The sequence below is a fragment of the Mytilus edulis genome, chromosome 10 (genome assembly GCF_963676685.1).
Source record: "Mytilus edulis chromosome 10, xbMytEdul2.2, whole genome shotgun sequence".
NCBI classification, from domain to species: Eukaryota; Metazoa; Mollusca; class Bivalvia; order Mytilida; family Mytilidae; genus Mytilus; species Mytilus edulis.
Genome location: NC_092353.1, coordinates 49,056,462 through 49,081,984, shown reverse-complemented (window position 1 = coordinate 49,081,984; position 25,523 = coordinate 49,056,462). Strand labels below are relative to the sequence as shown.

Genomic DNA, 25,523 nt, shown 5'->3' with positions numbered 1-25,523 from the left:
CAAAACTGAAAGGTTAAAGATCTTGTAGAATTGTCTATTTGAAAAAAAGAAGCGTGGTTTGGTTTTTTTGATAGAATTGTTTTTGTACACTGCCAAAATCAGAAAAACAATTGCAACATAACTTGACAGGGAGGATGATTTAAATGACACTAATTACTAGTATTGGTCAAACTTAGTTTTTATAATCTCCAGTTTGTTATGCTGCAGCTCACATTGAAGAGAGGCTATCGTTAATTTAACTCACCACCTGTTCAAACATTTAACTAACAACCGGTATTTGCTTTTTTTAATACTCTTTGTACGCGGAATGTAGTTGTTAGAGCAAAGACTGTTCGGCATAAGAATGTAACCTGGTATGCTGGCATGCCATAAAAGCGCGAGGTTTTGGTAGCCACTAAACCAGGTTTAAACCACCATTTGTTCTTAAAATTTCCTGTACCAAGTCAGAAAAATGGCAGTTGTTATCTTAAAGTTTGTTTCTGTTGTTTCGTTGTTTTCCTCTTATCTCATGTTACTAAGGGTAAAAACACATGAAAAATCAGCATTTTGATCTTGTAAAAAGCAAGGTCCATACTAATTCCATTACAACACGTTCACGTCAAAATATGCTTGTTATGTTTTCAACTAAAAGTTAAACACCAACTCTAACTTATCCATCGAACCATTTTCAGGCAGTAATATAGCAAATATTTTATTGTGATTCTATCGGCCGAAGGTTATCCAAAAATGCCTGATACTGACGCTGGATATCTGTAAAAAAAAAAAAACATTCAAAATATTATATTCTGCTTTGTTTTTTCATGTATAACATCTAGCGTTCGTTACATAATTTTTCGCTTGTTTATTGAAAGCTTAGTTTTGGATCGATCTAAATGGCGTTCTAAGGTTCGTTTGCAGATTTTAATTGGATAATACAAAAGAGACATTGTACTCTTTATCATGGTTTTTAATCTAATACCCTCCACAGTTCTGCTTCATCATATGTGCTCGTTTTTTTAACATATGGATGGTTTCTATGTTCATGACGTCATACTTATATCTTATCGCCTCTTGCAATAGGATTTTCTAATTATTCTTGACGTCAACAAACTGATTCACCTTTTTCATGAAAGCATGCTTTTAAACTCAGAAGAAAGCATAATATCAAACTTAGATGAAAGCATGATATTAAACTCAGATGAAAGCATGATATCAAACTGAGATGAAAGCATGATATTAAACTCAGATGAAAGCATGATATTAAACTCAGAAGAAAGCATGATATCAAACTCAGTTGAAAGCATGATATTAAACTCAGATGAAAGCATGATATTAAACTCAGATAAAAGAATGATATTAAACTCAGATGAAAGCAAGACAATTTGACGTCATATTTGATTACAAACCGAGGAGTAGTTAAGATCAAATGTTCTGCATGTTGACTATAAAAAGTTTCAAAGGAACGGAAAAACTATGATACACTCTTGAACGCTAAGCGGCAGAACCATTTAAATAAACCTTTGCCTGTAATTCCATGACATAATGTAAAGGTGTTCAACAACATGTCGCAGTATATATGTATTATTATCTAGAAACTCACGAAATAAGAAAACTAATGGGAAATTACTCTTGAATCGTAAATGCCTAAACCGTTGTTTCGAATTTTCCTGTATCTTAATTCTCCTTCGCCGCGATATTATAACTATTTTATGCTGATTCGGATTTAGCAATCAACAATCAATCAATCTTAACATTCTTAACTTTAAATTTAAATTTTAAAAGATTTTATCGCGCGAAGTTTTATCTAGCATCTGCAAAGCAAAGGTGTAAAAGACAATTCAAAAGTTAATGCACACAGGAAAACGTAATTGTCAAATTCTTCTTTATATTTAAAGTTACTACTTCAACCATTCATCAGAAAACTTAACAAAAATCTATTAAACGTAAGAACTTCATTCTTTCAAAAAATTACTTCCCTTTCATGTGTGATATATATCTAAATCGCCTAATTGATGCTTCAGTGTTTCATGTTTTATCCCATTTTCAAAAGCCTTTGTACACCTTCCTGTCAAAACTCAGTGGATTTCAATCGTTTAGGGAATATTCCGTTCGGTTGCCTGCAGATGTTAACTTGAACGTCATTTGGTCTCTGATGAAGACTTGTCTTATTATCGATCATACCATTTATTCTGATTTCTATTTGATAATGAAGATATTCTTACTTCAGCATCAAGTTTTCATCGAAATGAATGCAAGGTAAGCATGGTAAGTATGAAAAATAATGTTAAGCGGTAGTCAAAGGTAGTACAAAACAGGCGCCGTAAAATAAATAAATGAATACAGTAATGTCGGATAATAATAGTGACAAACTTTTCTCCCTAGATATGGGTCAATGATTTCACTACAACTGCGTTCTATAAGTCAAAACTATGTATGTTTGCCTCTAGCAAACATATTCTTGTAGAAAAGGTCATGAATTAAATCACCACTCATAAGTCTGAAGTGATTTAATTATACTCTCTAAAAGACGAAGACATATATTTAATTAGATTGTATTAAGAATGAACTATTTTGACTTAAATTAACACAACGATAAAGTAGTCGTGGTAATTTTCATAATGTATACATGATGTCAACCAATCTTTGATGGTCAATTTCTAGTTATTCCATCAGGCATTCAGCAGGTATTATATCATATTTTGTAAAATATGAACAATAGGCAAATTTGAAATTTTAAATATTTGTTTAAGTTTTTTTTTCGTTTGGTATACATACTCCATTTCACAAATAAAGTGCGATTCTTCTGAACAGTTGTTATCGTTCCATTTTCCAACGTTTCCTGTCCACTGGACTATCTCGAGACAGTTTTCACCATTTGGGTTTGCATTTTTGTCTATGTTTAGGACAGATTTGTAAAAATTGCTGTACGTCAAGGGTTTTCCACTAGCTGCCCAAACCCATACACCCTCAATTACTTCATCTGTTCCGCCTATCCAGAAACCTTCAATATAAGGGTAATATCGTGTTATTTTTATGGTTTTTGTTTTCTCAGTTTTATGAAAAAGAATTTTGAATGCAACAATAATATAAAGCGTAGGAAATGAAAGACAAGGACGAACTAAAAATTTTCGTGCATTTTTTTTTTTAATAAGAAACTAAATATGATCTCTGCTCTGTGAAGAAAGTTCATACACGAGTTACACATTTGTATGACATAAAATATCATTTTATTTTTTTCAATTGTTTACTTTCAATTTTTATGACGCAACTTTCTTACAGGTCATCTTAATATGAAGTATTTTTCACCCTGTTAACAAAATTCTGATGGCATTCGTAAAATTTACGGATGGATGATTACATCACTTGAAACTTTTTGTTTAAAAGCTTGCTTATGATAAGCAATTTCCTTTCAAAAAAAATCATGATAGTAAATACAATCCATGAAATATCATGTCAACTTGGAGATATATACAACGATTTCAGGCGATATCGGCAATTCTACATAAAATGGAAAGTTCACAATTGCGAAGCTTAAATCATCTGTGTTGTAGTAGTTTTGTTTTCAACTGACCGAATTGAATATGCCTGTAACAAAAAATCAAACAGGATATTTGTGGGGATTGGAAATTATCAAAAGCGGAATCAGCAAATAATATTTCTGTTCTAAGAGTCATTTTACGTACACTTTTGTCAACGTTAGCTTAAAAACATCGTTGATGTATTATTGGCTTGCCAGTAAATAATTCAACTAATATGAATAAGGCATGCGAGTTCAATTTAACTCTTAACTGGGATTTGATAGGCAGGGGCTAATCAACCATAGTTTATGTATTTATTTATGAAAAATATAAATAAAGTACAAAATTTAATGTAAACAAAAACAGAGAAACAATGAAACCATTTAGTTAATCCTTGTCGTTGACTGAACCCACTATTTTAATACAAATAAAACAATAATATACTTATTTTTTAAATGTATGACATGACTTCAAAGATACCTAAAAACATCTGTCATTCTACAATTGCTTATGTCTGCCGGTATATTCATATTTATATTTCGTACCCCTTTAACACTGATACTAATGAATTTGGACGTTGACGCGTACCAATCGGACACACCGTGTACCACGGAGTTTAGACTGCGCAGAATTTACCATTTCAAGGATAATTTCAATACTTTTTTCTGGATATTTTGCGTCAATATAATCTCTGTGGTATTACTGATCTTTTACTTTATGGCTGTTTGAATATATCATATCTTTATACGCAAATGTAAAAGAACGCACGACTGCCAACTGATAAAAGCATGATCACTATATTTAGTAGTTTTTAATTTCAAGTTTACCTAGCCTCGTATCTTTTGAAACATCAATTTTAAAAAGATGTTTTGCATTTAGCTTTTTTATCTTTCGTTTTTTTTCTTCTTCAAAATCTGAAACTTTTTTTTATAATTGATAGAATAAACTACCATATTCATGTACACACCTAAGTTCTAGAAAGGAATTCGAAATTGTAGCCTTCTCAAATATTGCTCGATTAACGTCGCTTCGAACGCGTCAAAGTCAGGAACCATTTGTGTCGGTGATAAACGGGATTTTTATGATAATAGGTAGATTTACTGAATTGTTTGGAGATCGTTTGGATTGGTAAATAAATATAATGCGTGTATCATGTTATACACAAGAAAGGATGATATATAAACAAAAGTAACGACAAAGTGATTTTTTTCTTCTTTAGGGAACGACCTAAACTTAAAACAAAGTGGGGTGGGGGTATGATTTATATATTTTAAAAAAATAGTGTTAAAACTACCTTTACAACATTGTCTGTTCAATTTCTCATCTTTACCACTTCAAGCAACTCATAGCTCCAGCATTCAAAACTAAAATTTATACACTCTTATGTAAAATTTAAGATATCAGTTATAAACCTACATTCATAAAATTTGATATGCTTACCATCACCATTAGATAACATGGGAAGCGACGTGGTATTTAGTCTGAGTGGACTCTTTGTGTGGAGTGTTAATGGTTTATGTGACTCTGTTATATTAGCATGGTAAGGCACTATATAAAATAGAGATTATATTATTAGACGATTCAACAAGGCCAATTTTTTCTGTATACCCCGTTTATTAGAGTTAACTACTGTAGTAAATATTGTTATAACAATACAAATTAGACTGAGAAAACACAATTTCAATTTTAAATGATCTATCTGTTATTCATGTATGAAATGAAGAAAACTTAAAATAAAAAATCGTTTTTACAAAGGTCCCAAAATACATAAATTATCAATTAGTTAAACAGGTAGAACAACCCCAGTGTGTAAAATAAATTGTATTAAATGTGGTATAATCATAGTCATGTTAATTGAGCGGCATGAATGTATTAAATATGAGTATTCGAAACAAATAGATTCAATATAAAGGTATTATGTGATAACTTCAATAACATCCACGAATTTATATCATTCATATGTCCATTCACGATCATACAATCATTCGCACGTATATGTTTTTGGTATTGCAATTTGTCATATTTTTTTCCTTGACGGTTAAGGACGTCTTTAAAATAAATCTCTTGGATGTTGGATGTGTACTGATAAATATCTCAATCTTTTTTATACATGCTTATCGATTTAGTTGTTATTTGCTTTGAACTATCTGAAAGTAACTGCAAGTACCTTCAAATATATACTTTGTGTCTTTGATGTTTTTGTTAGTTTTACAGTGAGCTATGTATCGATTTGAATAGTTTCTTATTCCACTGACTTTAATATGTATGGTGTAATATTAAACCAATGTAGTACATGTAGGTTATGGAATGGATTGACGTACGGCAACACTTTAAAACCCGTCACATTATATATATATATAAGTGGCCTCTCTATCGTCTTGTCTTTTGTTGTAATCTTTTTAGATGTTATACACACTATGGAGCACGTCGCCGTGTGCGGGATTTTCTTGACGTATTGAAAACCCATTGCTGGCCTTCGGCTGTTATCAGCTCTTTGGTCTGGTTGTTGTCTCTTTTACATATTCCTCATTTCCATTCTCAATATAACCTCATATTAACATGATGTATGTATTCCTCGCCCCCTTTTCATTTTAAACGTAACTTCACATTTATCAGATGTTTTCCTAGTCCCTCTAAATTTTACATATACTCGCACGTACACCAGATTTATTTTTCATCCCTTGACATGTAATACATACCATCACATTTATTACAGTATTTTCTACAGTTTATCCTACACCAACCAGAATAGGTACAAACATTAGCTGGATATTCATCACAATTAGGTATTTTGTCTACACACGGGGGTTTATCTGAAGAGAGACGAAGGTTTGCAAGGAACAAAACATTTTCTATGAATTACACAATAGTAAAATCAGACTGTTTTGATGTCGCAATTCAGGTAATTCATTTGTAATTTATTAATTTGAATAGTTGTAAAAAACCACTGGATGCCATTCTGTCTCGGTTCAGTTATAATTGTGATGCCTCGTCCATCAGTTACCCATATTGTCATGAGTGCTTACATCTCGCATATTACAGTGGTCTCGAGACACTTCTTATGGTATAAGTCTTTTTCATATCTTTGTCTATACACATATGGATTCTTACACTGTATCAAGTGTGATACGATATTTATCCACTCGAGACAGTTAAGCTTTCAAATTTAAAATACGATGCTTGTCGAGAGTGGATAAATATCGTATTACACGATTTTTGGTCGTGGAGTCAGTTTCTCCAATGATTTTATACAGTATGCAGGCAAACTTATTTTTCTTCTAAAAACATGTGTTCTTTCTATATGTGACGTCATCAGGTGTGGTCGTCTTTTGTCAAGACGTCACAATAAGAAATTCAGACGAAAGCAAGACAATTTGACGTAATGATCGAAATTAGACCAATGATAAGCTGAGCTCAAAAGAACCATACGTTGAATAAATAAGTTTAATCAACAGGTTAGGAAATCACCAAAACATAGGAACAAGTCTTATAATAGGAGTGTATTAATTAAACAACAAAATAATCATTCGATATTCAGAAATTCGTGTAAATTAAAATCAAATGACTGCCGTGAAGATTTAAAAAAAAAAGGATGACAGAGCATCTTAAATGACCCCACGTCATTCCTTCAAGTCCTTAATGGCGCTTTAACCATTTGGTTGTAAACATGTTCTGGCATATGCAAATTCAATACAAAGGTCTCTAATTTTTTTCTGATTAAAAATTAAATTTCTACCGTCTATATTTTAAAAGAAAACATAGGTTGTTTTTCTACCTAAATATGAAGCTTTAAAGATTCAAACCACTAAGTTACTAAAAATACTAGATATGTTGAAATCAAATCCTCTGTTAACTACAGTGCAAATACAGAACTAATAAGGTTTTTTTTTTTAGTAAAAACACAGTAGGGGACAAAGATAATATAATGTTATAAGTTAATAGAAACATAACCAGCTTAATGAAGAAAAAAATGAAGACAGTTCTTGACAAGCAAGGAAGCACTCTTGACAACATTTCGGGCAGATTGTTTTTCATTTGAAAAAAACAAACAAACTGAAAATAAGATCTGATTAGATATTATAATAAACTTTGTGAAGTCAGCATTATGTGTTGAAAGTAAATAGGTGTCACACCGTCATATATGTATGATACATACTGATATATAATTTATAAATTTATATAAATTTCTGAAAAACAGTCTACATAATTGAAAAGGTGAACATTATAAAGCAAGACAAGTATATATTTGCTGCATTGTCTAGTTTAGCAGTTGCCTTCCTTTTACAAGTGCTACGCAATAACAGCAATTGTAAATCTTTTTTAATGGTATTTCACATAAAACAACAGAAATATAATGTTATGAGTTGGTCGGACTTCATGATACAGATTGTAAATATGAACTTACCAGGACAATAGCCACATCTATAAGGGCAGTTAAGTTTGGCCCAAGGTGAATAGATGCCCAAACATTTGCTGTCATCATAGTTCCAGCAGTTGTCCTTTGTATCCACACATCCTGAAATATGGCTGAATATATACCTTGTTCGTATTACGAATAATACAAAGAAACTGTTGTTTTGATTGACTATTTATCAAACTTTATATATTCTTCTCATAAAATATCGTATGGATTTGATAAATTATCAACGCTATTTAGTTATTTGCATTCCATATAATTTAACGTAAACACATAACAGAAATGGTCTTTTGATATATATAACCTACATTAACTGAGCAGATTTTATCCCTTTTATTTCCTTTTTGATTTTTAAAAAAGTTTTATATATATCTTCGGCGCTTTGTTACGAAATTAAAGGTATGCACTGACACTTTTTTTTTAACTAATTTGTTACATACAGTAATATACAATACCCGTTACATTAGTCTGTTCTGCTGTATTTAGTGCATTTGTCTTTGTTTGGCTCAATTCTGGAAGGATAAATAAACTCATCATAGATACCAGGATCAAATTTTGTATTTATGCCAAACGTGCGTTTCGTCTACAAAAGACTCATCAGTGACTCTCGAATCCAAAAAAGTTAAAAAGACCAAATAAAGTACGAAGTTGAAGAGCATTGAAGACTAAAATTCCTAAAAGTTTTGCCAAGTACATTTTCACAATAAAGCATACAGGTCAGATTTAATTCTAAAGCCGATTTTGCCGATGTTTTCCTATTTATTTGTATTGTAACTCTGTAATAATATGTTGTCATTTTAATGTTATATTTAACATTGCCATTAAAGTGCGAGGTTTGGCATGCCACAAAAACACCAACCATTTTTTTCTTTAAAAATGTTCTGTAACAATCCTGAAATATGGTTATTGTTATGTTATAGTTCGTTTCTGTGTGTGTTACATTTTAACGTTGTGTTTCCGTTGTGTCGTTTGTTTTCTCTTGTGCTTGAGTGTGAATTCACATTAATTACTATAAGACATGTCACGGTACTTTTCTATCCCAAATTCGTGTATTTTGTTTTGATGTTATATTTGTTATTCTCATCGGATTTTGTCTAATGCTTAGTCTGTTTCTGTGTGTGTTACATTTTTATGTTGTGTCGCTGTTCTCATATTATATCTTAAGCGTTTCCCTCAGTTTTAGTTTGTTACCCCGAATTTATTTTTTGTCCATGGATTTAGGAGTTTTGAACAGCGGTATACTACTGTTGCCTTTATTTGTAACAAATCATTCACCAGTGAAACATTTGAAAGTTGAAGAGTGAGTTACAAAACGAACATTACAGTCAATAAGTTAAAACAAAATTTTAGGATTTTTCTTTCTTTCTTGAAGATCTTACACCCACCATTCCTTGTTGTGGTAGCATATAAATAAATTTCGCCATATGAAATTTATTTTGTTGGGATGTTTTTTCATCCCCACTTCAGCATAGTCTCCAGGATATCCCATAGATGTCAATATGAATATAGATATTACCAAGTATAACATGTATAAGGTAAAACCATTTGTTTTTATATGAAGAATTTGAATATAATTGTTTACAAGTTGGGATATATTTAGAAAGAGACTGTAATTAATAACCTATATTCAATCGTTTCAATCCATCAGCTACAAATCAAGACAAAATACAAAGGGGCTTTCAAACAAACAAAAATGAAAGTAAAATAGAGTAAACAATTGCCGACAAGATCGAGAACGATTAAACAAAAAATAACAAGTCATTTCAAGCACAACTAGTTAACTGAGAGAAATTTCAATGGGAACAACCAAACAACCAAACAACTGTTAAACAAAACAAATTTTGCATCAAATATTTATTGTTGTCTTTGTTTAGTCATCTTATTTATATCTTTATGTTAGTACATAATTGTTCATGAATTAACATTGTTTGTTTGTAGTTAATAATAGGCATGGCTACAACGCTGAATATGTTAATCGGAAATTTAATTTTCAAGGATTGAAGTTATCTTCTTAATACTTTCACCTTTCATATTCTCTGGTACTATTACGTTAACCTTTACATTGTTTTTATGAATATTCAACAACTTAATACTGGTATAATTATGGATTGCAAAATTACATACCTGTTGACGGTACCAGTGTGCTGTTGTTGTTAACAAAAGTTAAGGCTGGAACTAAACAATATTCTAATTCAGCATAATGAGAGCTTATTTTGTATCAAAAAGCATATGGCAGGCATATATAATTGAAGAAAGAGTTATATCAAAAGTACATAAGTGCAATTTTTTTTGTATAGTATATATATCAAACTCAAAAATTTTGGGTACTTTGATTTTACCCGCTTTCACAAATAAATACATTTAATATATATTCGAAACTAGCAGATGACTGAATGTATATATTACACGAACAACAAGTATTTAACATGTCCTCCAAATGTAATCAATGTCTTTTAAAACTCAAATTTGTTTTAGTTTGTCTGTTAGGTGGTATAAAAAAAATAGTGGAGAATATATTCTTCATTCTCTAACACACCTGTGCATTTATTGCAAGTCTTTCTACAATTCAAACGAACAAATCCACTATATTGATTGTCGGAACAGGCATCACTAACAAGTTGTTTACAGTAATCTATTTTGTCCTCACAAGGTGGAAAGTTTCCTGCAACACAAACAAAAATATTACGTTCGACATCAAAGACAAAACAAAAAATCCATGCATGGTCAACTATTTTTACTTCCTATAAATATATATATTTATACAATTCGTCAAAACATCAGCCCAACAATGTTAGATCTGTAAATTTGCTTTCGCATATTGTTTGTTCTTCTCTCCCCGGGATTCGAACTCATGCTACTGAGATATCGTGACACCAAATCAACTGTACTGTATCCAATGCGCTAGACCACTCGACCACCTGGGCTTCACATATAATAAAGCTTTCGGTGTTCGGGTGTTACCTTTCCTCGTCAGTTTTAATCTAGCGTCGTAATACACGACATAATATATAAGGCATGAAGATGGAATTGTTACAGATCAGATAGAATATCTATTGTAAAGGATCCTACAAATTAATGCAAGATACAGTCACAGAAATAATTATATTCGTAAGTACGTCTGAACCAGTGACAACTTTACAACAGATTTATCTATCGGATCACCAGGAGTGATGGTAATACATAGCTGTGTACATTCTGTATATGTAATTCGGCTAAACATCAGCTCAACAATGTCAGATCTGTCAATTTGCTTTCGCAATTTGTTTATTCTTCCCTCGCCGTGATTAGAACTCATGCTACTGAGATATCGTGACACTAAATCGCCTGCACTGTATCCAATGCGCTAGACCACTCGACCACCTGGGCTTCACATATAATAAAGCTTTTGACGACTGGGTGTTACCTATCCTCGTTAGTTTTAATCCAGCGTCGTAATACAGTACATGATATATAATGCATGAAGATGGAATTGTTACAGATCAGCTAAAATATCTATTGTAAAGGATCCTACAAATTAATGCAAGATAAAGTCACAGAAATAATTATGTTTATAAGTACGTCTGAACCAGTGACAACTGTCTCTCTTTCTCTTTCACTCTATATATATATATACTAGAACACACCTGTGACTGAATTAAAATATATAACTATGTGGATTTTTAGTATTGGTATTGTCATCTGAAAAAGTCTTGCTGATTATTAGATGGACAGTTTTCTCTGCTTTCAAAATCTTTCTGTTTGCACCCGTCAAACTGAATCTTACCAATTATTAGTAATATAGGGTTATTGCATAAATATTAAGGAATATTTTCCCGAGTAGAATTTTCTATTGCACGAGCTTGCGAGTGCAATATATGTTCTACGAGGGACAATATTACCCAATGTTCATGCAATAACCCTTTTATTGTATAGTTATATAATATTTGAAAGTAAAACTTGATTTAAACTAAAATTTTGTCGTTGATGACGTCATGAATTTTGAAGCTTTATTGCACTAGTGCAATATTATAATTTATTGCACGCCAATTTTTGGTTACTTTCTGTTGGAAATATTATATTTCTATGCAATAATATTAAGTATTTGGAAAACAAAAGGGCCTGGAATGGAGGAGTTTTTAACCAACAGCATTGTCCTATATTAGTCAAGATAAAGTTGAATTCTTTGATTCGCCGTTTTTACGTCATGCCGGCTAACAAATTGGAAACTGTACATATAGGCCTTATTTTAAGTCTAAATTTTTAGTATTCGTATTGTCATCTTATAAAGCTGATTTAAATACTACAATAGGAAACAATGTGACAGTGATTGAATTTAGCAGTGTCATCCCTTTGATTATGACCCGTTTATATCATGTATATACCAAATCAAAATCCATCGTTTTGTGGTGCGTCTGTTAGATGCGGAACGTACAAATAAGGTTATAGGTAACAGGTGTACAGTACTACCTGTGACATTATCTTATTCATGGTGGCCCTAAAAATTATGTCCACCATGGTGGCCCTATATGTCCATCATTATACCCCCTGTGGCTTAATCAATACACAAGGTATTACTCAAAAACTAGTCAACGATAAAGGGAAATCTTGACTGCATTGAAGTGTTAAAATTATACAACTTACAGGTCATGTGTCTCAGGTAAAATATACATGTATGTGTTTGTGAAATTTAATTACTGTGATTATGACAAGAAAATTAAAAAATAAAATGAAATAATATAACTAGTTGAATAAATAGCTGATTTTTTTTTTAATTTGACTCATGACTATTTGTTTTGACATTATACCTTTTTAATCAATTTAAGTTATTTTTTACATGTACTATATGGTAAGTGAAGAATAAATGAATATCATCTTCTAATATAATGCAAACTTTCCCAATGCCTGCCTTTTTCTATTGAAAAGTTGTTTCTCAAATTAATTTTCTTAAATCAAAATGATTTATACTTAAATCATAGTTGATAGACTTATCTGCATTCAATACTGTTTTACAAATATTAAAAATTGTCTTTAGAACTTATTCTAAATAAAATTTAAGCAATTCCTTATTTCTCTATTGAATAAATATATTCAAAATATTCATTAATTCAACAAAATTTGATAATATTTGTATTGTCATATAAACATATGGTATTTAGTTTGTGACAAAAAAAAACAAACAAACAAAAAAACAATTATAATGCAAAGAATTAACAATTCTATAAGAAATTAAAACACATGGATTTTTTTTTGGTTTCTGCCCTCTGTTCTAATAATGACTATTTTATAAGGGAGCCAATATTTTCAACATATTCATGTAATAAAGGTTTAGCATTTCTTTCACTTTTTGTTCTTGGGTAAGAGACAATATTATGAGAAGGTAAACAATTTTCAAATAGATTATCTCAAGTTGTTTTGTTAATTTTACAATTGAGGAAGGAGTGGTCTTCATTGTCAAGCAAGTGTCACAGTTTACATATTCTATATTTTCTAGGAATTTCATATTGTCCACTATTTTCTATTTCTAAATTATGACCACTAACTCTCTATGTGACACATTTGAGTAAATGGAGTATACAGTTTTTACCAAAGTTTTTATTCTTAAATCTATTTTCAAAAATGTTCTTATATTTTTCTTTAAATTTATTTTTCATCAAGGGTTTTAAAGTTTTAATTCATTCAAGTCCCTGAAATTATTAACTTTATCTAAAAGGCCTGGGTTTAGGGAAATATTTGCAAATGTATACCAAGAATATGTATCCTATCAGTCCAGCACTTCCAATAATATAAATGTACACAGAAAAAATGATTTAATTAATAGACCATAAAAGTGTAACCATCTATATAAGTGTATTTTGTCAAATTTTGGCTTTTAACTGACAGATGTTAGCCAAACTGAAAATGTCATATTTAAGAAGTTCACATTTGTTTCAAAAAGGCAAAGCAAAACAGTTTTTTTCTTTAAATATTTTTTTGGAAAATAAGTCTCTTCAACATGCCCATTATGTTAACTCCTGATTTCAGATTTAAAAAAAAAAAGATAGACAAAAATAGTTTTTTCCTATTAAAACTGTATAATGATATTTGTAGTTTTCCTGAATAATAATAGATGTTATAAAAATTTATTATAAGAGGATTGATATTGTCTGATCATTTTATTTGTTAAGAAACAGGCTTGCTAAAAATTACTTCCTTCATGGTTTCTTTAAACATATCATTTGCTTGATTATTAGTTTTTATTAATGATAATTCATTAAATAATGCAAATAAACAATTAAATACAATGAAAAAAATTAAATTAAAGTCTGTTGTCTTTCAAATGCTAGTCAATAACTTTATCTTTGAGATTTTTGTCTTTTTGCTTCTCAAGATTCTTACTAAGAACAAGGATATACAAATCCTTGCTAAGAACTCAAGATATTTAAAGAACAAGAAACAAAATCATACAAAAATGAATAAAAACAAATAAAAAAATAAATTTGAATAAATTCAAAAGACAGAAAAAACTAAAAATAATATTAATTAACAAAGACTAAAACAATGTCTTATTCTACATTTTCAAAAAAAGGTGAAATGTCAATTTTAAAGAAACCTAAGTTACCTGTACAGGTAAATTTTAAAGAAACATACAAGTTGAAAACTTCAACCCTGACTGATTACAACAGGTAACATTATTAGATAAAACATCAACCTATGTTTTATGACCCCAATAAATGGCCAACATCTCAAGATTGAATACCTCAATAAATGGCCACCATTGGATGTTGACCATGCAAGTGGGTGGACATAATTATGAGAATGTCACAGGCTGTACTGTATATACAATTAGTATCGGTATTGGATTCGACCAGGAACTTGTTAATTATTGGCAATATTAATTATGTGGAAAACAAATGGGTATGGAATTATGTAATTGTTAAACAACACCATTGTCCTATATTAGCTATATATCAAGTTGAATTCTTTGATTTGTCGTTTTTACCCAATGTCGGCTAACAAATTCGACCTCGTTATTTTATTATTATAGATATATATTGTAAAGATAGGGGTCAAGTATTTAAAATATGACATAAACTAAAAGCTAAAACAGTAGATGATTGCATGAACTAAATGTTTGTGTTTGATAATGATGAAATTGGAAACTGTAAAAATGTTTATTTATTTTTCACAATTTAAAACCTTTAAGAAGAAAATAGAATAAAGTCATTGAATCTAATAATGAATATCAAACAAGCATATATAAACCAATCACATAGTTATAATGATCGGCAATAATTATTTGTTACCTGGACAATAACCACATCTGTAAGCACAATTTATCTTTGCCCAAGGTGCATATTTGCCTACACATTCATTGTCGTCGTAGTTGAAACAGTTATCTAGTTTATCACCACATTCTGAAATACGTATTATATGAATTGGCATTTATCTCTTAGCATAAGAAATATTTCTACTGTTAGTCTGTTTTTGATTTTGCATCATTTCGCTTACAATAACATTTGATAGTGTTTAAGATTATAACACAAAATTATGACCATTTAAACACTTTCCCTACTCTGGAGGATGTGTGATATCGAACTTTAATGTAACGTGGAACGTTACAAAGACATTGGCTATCTTCAAAATGTGATATTTGTGATATGAACTGATGTGAAGTTAGTGTATTCCAGTGGGCAGTTTGTATACGTTATATACAGTGAGTTCTTCTTATCGAGGTAATTCAACCATAAACATAAACATAAACAATTACGGTCACCTGTCATTTATAACAATGTAAACATTGTAAACATAACATTAAATATTTTCATTGATTAATACTACTATTATCAATGTCAATGTCTACACCTGATATTAATAAACACAGGCTGCGTAGAGACAGCAAGCCGTCACCACCAGTACAAGAATCTACAAATAGGTTTATAATGTCATCGCAAACTTCTCCAGAAACATCAAAATCTCCGTCTATAAATGTAGATCCGTCCGTTATAAGGCATGCTCCTATAAAAGCTGGACTGAGCTCTTTTGACCACCTACCACCCTCGAAGTCTACCTCTCAGCCAATCACATGTACTTTATCTCAATCCGATGTAACTAGAATTGCTCTGGAACTAAAAAATATGCTACATTCCGAAATTGATTATACCATCAAAGCAACCATAGACCAATATAAACAAGAGATAAATACACTTTCGAATGAAAATCAAAAATTGCGAGACGATCTTGATTCTCTCGAGCAGTATGGTCGTCGTGATTTAATGAGAATCAATGGCATTCCTGATGGTGGCAATACGGAAACATCGGACAAAACTACCGAGCTGGTAACAACCTTAATAAAATCGATTGACAGAGAGCTGCAACCTGGAGACATTATAAGATCGCATAGAATTGGTTCGGCGCCGCTCACAATTAACAGCAGTGAAAATGAGAATCATGTTCAATCCAAAACACCTAGGCAAATTATTGTAAGACTTAAAGATCCTCAAGTCAAAAAACGCATACTTCGATGCAAAAAGCTACTGAAAAATAGACGGGATATGAAGTATGTTAAACTAAACGAGGACTTAACTAAAACAAGAAACAACATTGCTTACAAGGTCCGACAATTAAAAATAGAGCATATTATAAAGGACACATGGACAAACGATGGCAAAATTATGGTGAAGGACAACCAAGAACAAATACATGTAGTAAACACTCAGGACTCATTTGATCAGTTTTGTGCCAATTTTTGTATTCCGGGCGTCTTTGACTTCCTGCATAGACTCGAAATGAACTCTAAAGAAAGACACCACAACAAAGAGAGTACCAAGGGTCCCAAATACCGTACTTATGCTCAGTCAGTATCTTCTTCTATCAATCAATCAGCCACCTCAGATGACCGACAAGATGGATCTTAGACACTGATACCATTCACATGTACAAACTGTAAGACGATAGTAGCTTCGCAAAATAGACACTAATGCCTAAAAAATTGTGTCATAATGTTATTTGCGTAAAATGTATATCGTTAAACTAAGGGAAACCCTACTATCAAAAAGGGTAAATTATATTTTTGCTTTCTTTTATAAATTTGCCTTGTGTATTTATATTTAAAACTTCAAATTTACAAATAGAAATGTATAAACATTTAAATTATAATAACAAAAAAAAAATATAAAGTTATCGGTAAATGATAATTCTGCTATTTGTTTTATAATATTAAATATGAATTCGCTACAATCTATATTCTCAACAAAAATGTATAAAAATGTTGTTACATCTAACAAACATCTAAGAGAGTAATAATTATAACTTTACTGTTAACATCGTATAAATATTTATTCATGCGTACAATCACGACCTAACGGTTGTGTAAAAAAAAACAGTTCACAATAGTTCACAAACGAATGACCTTTATATTAAAATATTTTCCAGTCATGATAGTATAAAAAAAGTTTGTTTTAAATCCTCCTCGTCCCAGTTGTATGTTCCTTGATCTGGTCAGGAACATAATTTTTGTATATAAGTTAAGTTCCTTTTTTTATTGCTTATTTTTGTACACCGATGAAATGCAAACTGTTTTGAATGTTTTGAATTCTATTGAATGTTTATTTATAGACAGTGTAGACTTGTATTGTTATCTTCTTGTATTTTTGTATGACCACTCTCACTACTTAGTTGACCAGTCTGGTGTTACATAATGGGTATTGGAATCGATCAATATAGAATGAGAGTTGGTCTTTTTGTACATAACATATGTGGTAAAACAAATAATCTATTTTGTAATACGTATGAGGTGTATCTTTTCTACTTGTTGTATTTTTCAAAAGAAAAGGTTAACACTTTTAGAGTTATCACAATGATTTGGTTTTCTCTTGAATTGTCTGTTTTAAACAAATGCATAAAAAATTGTTCACCTTTCGGTTTTATCGAAAATGATAGTCAATCGCATTGTTTAGGGGATAGAGATCAGTCTTCGGATAACGTTGTTCAAATTATATTTGTGTTACTTTTTCTTCAATTACTTCTTATTATGGGCGGAATAGAAACTAATCCTGGCCCTCATCCGCTATCTGATGATAATGACGATCATAATATTAGCTTCGAAAGTGTATCAGAGAGTAACAGTATACGTGAAATGTTTTCAACTTCAATTTCCTTTTTACATTTAAATGTGCAAAGCTTACTTCCAAAACTTGATCTGATTCTTGCTGAGTACGAAGATTTTGATATACTGTCATTTACTGAAACTTGGTTGAACGGTAATAACTCGTCAGACTCAGTTGAACTTTTAAACTACCAGAAACCATTCAGGAAAGATAGGGGTCCCATGAAAAGTGGGAGAGGGGTAATAGTATATGTTAAAGAAAATATTCATTCGAAGAGACGTGATGATTTGGAAGTGCCCGGTGTTGAGGTTATATGGATTCAGCTAAAAATAAATAACAAAAATGTATTGTACGGAACCTTCTACGTGCCACCTAAAAGTAATAATGAAATATGGACAAAAATTGAAAGTTCAATTGAGTCTGCCGTAAATGATGTAAAATGTGACCGAATTATTGTAACGGGAGATTTTAACGATAACTTGCTAAATGGGGCTAATTCTAAAATACATAATATTTGTACAAATTACAGTCTAGAACAACTTATTGAAGATCCAACTCATTTTACGGAACAATCGTCTTCGCTAATTGACATAATTATAACTGATAATTCCGATTTTGTACCGTATTGTGGAGTCGGGCCACCACTTTTAGACCAAATAAGATATCACTGTCCAGTTATGGGGTTTATTAATGCACAAAAACCTGCTTGTTTGTCTTTTAAAAGAAAAATATGGTTATATAAGCAAGGTGATTTTAATGAATATAGACGCATATTGACCAAAACCAACTGGGATAGAATATTTGCTCTAAATGATGTTGATAAAATTAATTCAGAAATTTCAAATCGTATCCTTGATGCAGCTGAAATTTCCATACCCAATAGAATCGTAACTATTCGTAAATCTGACCCTGCTTGGTTAAATAACGATTTAAGAAAACTCATAAGAAAGAAAAACCGTTTACACTCGAAAGCTAAGCGGTTTAACCGACCCGCCGATTGGAATAAATTTAGACAAAATAGAAATAAAGTGACCACTTCAATAAGACAAGCTCGCGAACAATATCAAAATAATCTTATACAAAAATTGTCAAATAGTAACCTATCGGCAAGAACTTGGTGGAAAACTTGTAACCAAATTTCTGGTATCAAACCTACTCACTCGGATATTCCTCCCCTGCTTAAGAATGATAACTTGATTTTTAATGATATCGATAAAGCGAATGAATTTAATAACTTTTTTGCCATGCAGACAAACATAGATGATACCGAAGCTGTTATTCCTGACTTAACTGTTCCAGACTATATACTAAGTGACATTACACTTAAAGATAGTGAGGTCGAAGATGTTTTAAAGATTTTAAATCCAAATAAGGCCTCAGGTCCAGACTTGATAAGTCCAATTTTATTAAAAGAGGCTGTATCACAGCTAAAATTTCCACTTTGTAAACTATTTAATTTATCTTTATCTAAAGCTATATTTCCGGCAGATTGGAAAAAAGCAAATGTAACTCCTGTTTTTAAGAGTAATAATTGTAATGAAGTAAAAAATTACAGACCAATCTCGCTGTTAAGTATATTATCAAAGTGCATGGAGCGATGTGTCTATAAACATGTACACAACTTTCTTATTGAAAATAGGATAATCACCCCTAATCAATCGGGTTTTACAAAAGGCGATTCTGCCATAAATCAACTTATAGATATTTCTAACTACTTTGGTAGAGCTTTAGATAACGGAAAAGAGATTAGGGTGGTTTTTTGTGACATCAGCAAAGCTTTTGATCGGGTTTGGCATAAAGGGCTATTATCAAAACTTAAACAATATGGAATTTCTGGAAATTTACTTAATTGGTTTTGTGATTATCTATCTGAGAGGAGTCAACGGGTGGTCTTAAATGGAAGCAATTCAACATGGAGACAGATAAATGCAGGTGTCCCACAGGGCTCAATTTTAGGTCCGCTACTTTTTCTTATCTTTATTAATGATATAGTATCTGATATTAAAGCTACTATCAAATTATTTGCAGACGACACTAGTATTTATTTGACAGTAGACACCCCTGAAAATACTGCTGAAATTCTTAATGGAGATCTGAAAAAAATTCATATGTGGTCCTCTAAGTGGCTTGTAAACTTTAACTCACAAAAAACAGAAACCATGATTATTTCAAGAAAATCAATAAAACCTAGTCATCCGATCTTAAAAATGAATGACACTGATCTTCAAGAAGTTTCTACTCATAAACATTTAGGTATTATTTTTTCAAATAATGGATTATGGAATATTCACATTGAATATATAGTTAAACGTGCATACAATAGAATAAATATCCTTAGGAAGATGCGTTTTGTACTGAATAGGTTCACTTTAGAAAAAATGTATTTTTCATACATTCGACCAATATTAGAGTACGGGGATGTCATTTGGGATAATCAAACACAATACTTGATAAATAAAGTGGAAAATGTTCAAATTGAAGCTATGAGAATTGTAACAGGTGGGAATAAATTAACTTCGATACAGATGCTTTATAAGAAAACGGGTTGGGAAACACTTTCAGAAAGAAGGGAAAAACACAAGCTCACTATGTTTATAAAATGGTGAATAAGGAAACTCCATATTATTTACAAAACTTGGTACCAAATCAAATAGTTAATTTACATAACCATTTCACTCGTCAGACTCAAAATACTTCGGAAATTCGTACAAGAACCAATCTATACTCCGATTATTTCCTTCCTTCGTCTATTAAATTGTGGAATAAGTTACCAGACCAAACGAGAAATTCTACGTCTTTAAGCATTTTTAAAAGTCGTATAAAAAACCCAAATAATAAATGCCCAAATTTTTACTACACTGGAACAAGAATGGGTCAAGTATTACATGCCAGATTAAGGATGAATAGTAGTTCTCTAAATGAACATTTGTTCAAGCGAAATCTAGTAGATTCTTCAAACTGCTCGTGTGGTTTGATCGAGTCTACAGCTCATTTCTTATTGCATTGTAAAAAATATGACGAATTGCGTAATGACATTATTTTCTCAATTAATTATCCAGTCACACTAAACACGAATTTACTTTTATTTGGGTCATAAGCTCTAAATTTAGACCAAAATAAAGATATTTTTGGAAAAGTACAAAAATTCCTACTAAAGTGCAAGAGATTTACAAGTTAAATTGTTATTCACTATTCTCACTAAGTTGCATTTCATCTAAACATGTGTGTAGTATTTCGGTGTAGTTTTCTTCTTTCTTTTTTTTACTTTTTTTATTTTCATTATTTTGAAATGATTTTTTTTTCTCCTTTCTTTTTTGTTATATAGTTACTTAGTTTATACTTGTTCCATATCATAGTAACATTGCATGCTATATTTATGTAATAGTTAACTTGAGTTGGTATTTCAAGGAAACGGATTAATATAAGCTATATATTGCTTGTTTCCGAATCCTATTATTATTGTGTATTTTGTATGATGATATATTTGTATTGATGATGAATAAATATGTTTAAACTATAACACAAAGCCTACTGCTGTATCCCTATGTTGACATTTTCACCTATTTGTTTGTTTTATAATCATATCGTTTTTAAATATAATGGAATTTGATACGACTGTCATAAAAGTGAGAGGTTAAGCTAACTATAAAAGAAGGTCAAATCCAATTTTCATTTGATTTCAGTATTTTTTGTGATATCACTTTTTGATATTATTTCGCTTACAGTCAAATATGAATCCATCGGTAAATACAATACATAAACCAATGGTGTTTATTTGTCTAGACATTGTGCGTCATTGTAGTAAAACATAACTTTATATATTACAAAAAAATAAAATTATGTTTAAAATGTACGTTCAAGTCTTCGCTGTTTTGTGAATCCATTCTTTATACGTGTTATGGTATCTGTTATGAAGTCGTTTTCTGCTCCAGTCTCTACTGATGCGAGTTCCGAATGATACGCTCTACAGAAACTCTGAAAATATAATGATGCTTTGAATAGACATATGTAAAATGCTTTTAGTTTCAGCAACTATCATGTGGATGTCACGTCTTCTTTCTTCTGTTATTAAAATATATGATGTCGTTTTTTCTATATAAAGGGAAATGTTTGCTGCTCTCTAATTGAAAACACAATTCATATTGACGTCAAAAATGACAATTGAATAGGTGACATTTTAAACGATATTCAATATCATACTTAGCCTGTAATCCAGTGTTTGTCGTTTGTTGATGAGTTACATATTCGTTTTTCGTTCATTTTTTGTACCAAAAATAAGACCGTTAGTTTTCTCGTTCGAATCGTTTAAACTTTGTCATTTCGGGGCCTTTTATGGCTAACTATGCGGTATGGTCTCTGTTCATTGTTAAAGGCCAAAGGCCACACGATGACCTATAGTTGTAAATTTTTGTGTCATTTGGTCTGTTGTGGAGAGTTGTCTCACTGACAAGCATACCACATCTTTGTTTTTATGATATATAGACAGTTTTGGATGAATTAGATTGATTATTTACCTTTCATTTATGAATATATTGACATTATACAAATCCTGACCATCGTTTGTTTATGAATTCATGTTTTGACGACTTTCGTGCGTTTTCCTGTAAATCCTTACATTCGTTCGACATCGTTCAATCATTTTCTACAGTCATTTAATGTTTTAGTTTTTCAATGTATTTTAAGTATAAAATAGAGGCAAAAAATGTCAAAGGAAGATTATAACTCATAAGTCGATAGTACATGTATACTGTCTTCGCCAGGTAAAAAAAGAATAGTCCAAAACACTTACAAACAACAGAAAACGAAATAATAAGCAATACGAACCACATCAAAAACTATCATTGCATCTTAAAAAAGGGTTCAACTTACCGCTGCATTCGCCCATGACTTATGGCTATTACTTATAAAGTAGCAGGAATTTCCAAAGTGAAACCAGCCTCTTTGACATTCTGACTGTGCATCAGATATCAAAACTATTCAATGATTACAAAAAAAAAACAAAAAAAACAACGTTATGACAAATGTAAATACTAATTTAAGGAATACCATGAATTGAATATATATAATTTTATGTTGAATTTAACACATCATCTGGTTGGCTGAAATAATTTTGATTAATAGCTTCTATACAAAAATTTTGCCATGTGACCGTGATGTCATCAATATTTTTTTCATGATTGCTCCTTGAAAATATAAAATAAAATTATTAGGAATGCTTGTAATTTTTTTTGTCTATTAGAACCAACATAACAAATGTTTTGCACACTGTAAAGTAACCCGCACTGCGCGTTATTGAATTATAGATTAACAATTAAATCAGTTAATGTGTAAATACAAGGATTACATTAACTTCAATTATTTTTTTATTAAATTTTGCTAATTTTGTTTGAAACTTAAATTGAAATAGATCTCTGTGTAGAACGCAACACGTTTGCTACAGAGTGTTGGGGGGGGGGGGGGTTGAAGCGGAGAAAAATCGGTCAAGATCAGTTCCAGTAGCTAAATTGCATTGATGAGAACTGTAAGTTCCCCGCTTCAAAACCGCCAACCCATGTCAAATAGGTATCAAAGGTACCAGGCTTATTATTTAATACACCAGACGCGCGTTTCGTCTACATAAGACTTATCACTGACGCTCAGGTAAACAAAATTAGAAAGCCAAACAGATGCAAATTCGAAGAGCATTGAGAACCCAGAATTCCAAAAAGTTGTGCCAAAAACGGCTCAGGTGATCTGTGCCTAGGCTTAGAAAATCCTAAGTAGGAATATTACAGTTGTTGTCCATTCGTTTGATGTGTTTTATCATTTGATTTTGCCATTTGATTAGGGACTTTCCGTTTTGAATTTTCCTCAGAGTTCAGTATTTTTGTGATTTTTACTTTATCTTCATACTAATTATAATATTATGTTTTTTTTCGAAAAGATAAACGTTGCAAGCCATTTTGTAACTTTGATAAACAATTTGCGTGTCCTTTCTCATATGCAACTATTCCAGTCATAATAACGTTCGATGACTCTGCATGTGACTGGTTTAATTAGGATTATGTAAAATGTACTAGTTACTCGTGTGATGATTTAAAAAAATATTATAGATATTTCATCTTTGTTACCATCCATTCGAGGTTTTGTTTTGTTAATATAAATATTATTATAATATGTTTTCATAAACAATCGTACAATTAATACAAATATATATATAGGTCTGTCAAAACATCGTGATTGGAACATGTTTCCATGTTTGTTTTCTGTGGTCACGTTGATGACTTAATTAGTATCTCCACAATCTAGCTATATCTTTGATTATCATACAAGTAACAATAACGTGTCATATGTAATTGCAATATAAACAGTTAAATCTTATTAAATCATTTGCATTGGCAAAATAAGTGTCGAACATCGTCTATGTTGGAAAATTATTTTATCAAAACAAAAAGCAGGTATTCCCTTTAACAGAGAGAAACAATGTTTAATTCTATGCGACTTTAAGGTAAAACAATCATTGAAAAGACATGCATCTAAGATTTTTTCGATTTTCATCGTACAAATCTTTAAAAATATATATTCACATGTCGGCCCAAGCTATCAATGTAAACTACATGGTTCATGCATATAAATCTTTATTTTTAGTTCAAGAGAATGTTTCTAATAAATATATTAAAGAACATGTGAAAAAAGAAATTTCTTAAGTACAAAAAGACACACTCCGATAAATATTTGAAATAATACTTTTTGATTTATACTTAAATGGATACCGGCATTTTTGTGTCGTTATAACCTTCCAGCAGTGGCCGCCATTTTGAAAATATTGCTAACGAATGCCAAAATATGAACTATTCAATCAAATTTTGAAGCAAAATGTTCGATACCTAAACTGATATGGTTTTCTATTTCATTTATATGAATATGTTGTCGATCTTTTTAGGGGTTGGGAGGATATAAGTAACAATAAATAAGTTTCGAAAAAAATGTTCCATTGCAATTTTATCGAGTTTTAACGAAGAAGTCAACGGAGGCAGTATAGTTATGTCAACTCAAATTTCAAACTTATTTCGAAGCACGAAATCATATATCTAACTAAAACTTAAAACATTGTAAAAATGTGTTTACTGTAAAACGCGGGGTTGGGAGATAAAATAGACATTATAACAAAAAAGTTATGACCGTTTAATATATGTACCCATTCACTTTAATTGATAACCAATCGGCTATTAATGATATACAGCATAAGTTTAAAAGTCATGTGACGACCGAGATAGTTGGATATGTCGTACGATTTTATACTTTAACCATTGCCATAAGTGATAATGGAACAGATTATATTTGTCCAACGTTGTCCAACATTGGTCTTTTATAGAAGAGAAAAATATAAATCAAATACATACCAAACAGAATAAACACAACATAATGTAGAAACGCCATGTTTGTCCCAATGATCTTTACAATGACACAAATCACTATAGATAAGATAAACACTGCATTAAATATCATACTTCAGTGAGTTGAACATAAATCAACGTAAATCAGATGGAACTTTAGATTTAAACA

At 30.9% G+C, this 25,523-nt stretch overlaps 1 protein-coding gene across 1 annotated transcript; it reads right to left on the bottom strand.

Moving 5' to 3' along the window:
- Window positions 1–675: 675 nt before the first annotated feature.
- On the bottom strand, window positions 676–25,437 carry LOC139492467 (uncharacterized). Its single transcript, XM_071280646.1, has 12 exons — window positions 25,361–25,437; window positions 22,848–22,951; window positions 21,833–21,953; window positions 15,177–15,287; window positions 10,451–10,576; window positions 10,039–10,089; window positions 8,370–8,426; window positions 7,903–8,013; window positions 6,197–6,310; window positions 4,938–5,045; window positions 2,755–2,980; window positions 676–750 (listed from the first exon to the last, which is right to left on the bottom strand). The coding sequence occupies exons 1-12, from the start codon at window positions 25,395–25,397 to the stop codon at window positions 717–719; spliced, it is 1,200 nt and encodes a 399-aa protein (XP_071136747.1). The 5' UTR covers window positions 25,398–25,437; the 3' UTR covers window positions 676–716.
- Between the last annotated feature and the right edge of the window lie 86 nt (window positions 25,438–25,523).

What these genes read in the sequence shown, in the direction of transcription:
- LOC139492467 (XM_071280646.1), bottom strand. Translation starts at nt 25,397, where the DNA reads ATGGCGTTTCTACATTATGTTGTGTTTATTCTGTTTG. An exon ending in TGTTGTGTTTATTCTGTTTG is followed by an intron (nt 22,952 to 25,360) that starts GTATGTATTTGA and finishes ATCATTGAATAG; the next exon opens with TTTTGATATCTGATGCACAG. An exon ending in CACTTTATTTGTGAAATGGA is followed by an intron (nt 751 to 2,754) that starts GTATGTATACCA and finishes TTTTTTTTACAG; the next exon opens with ATATCCAGCGTCAGTATCAG.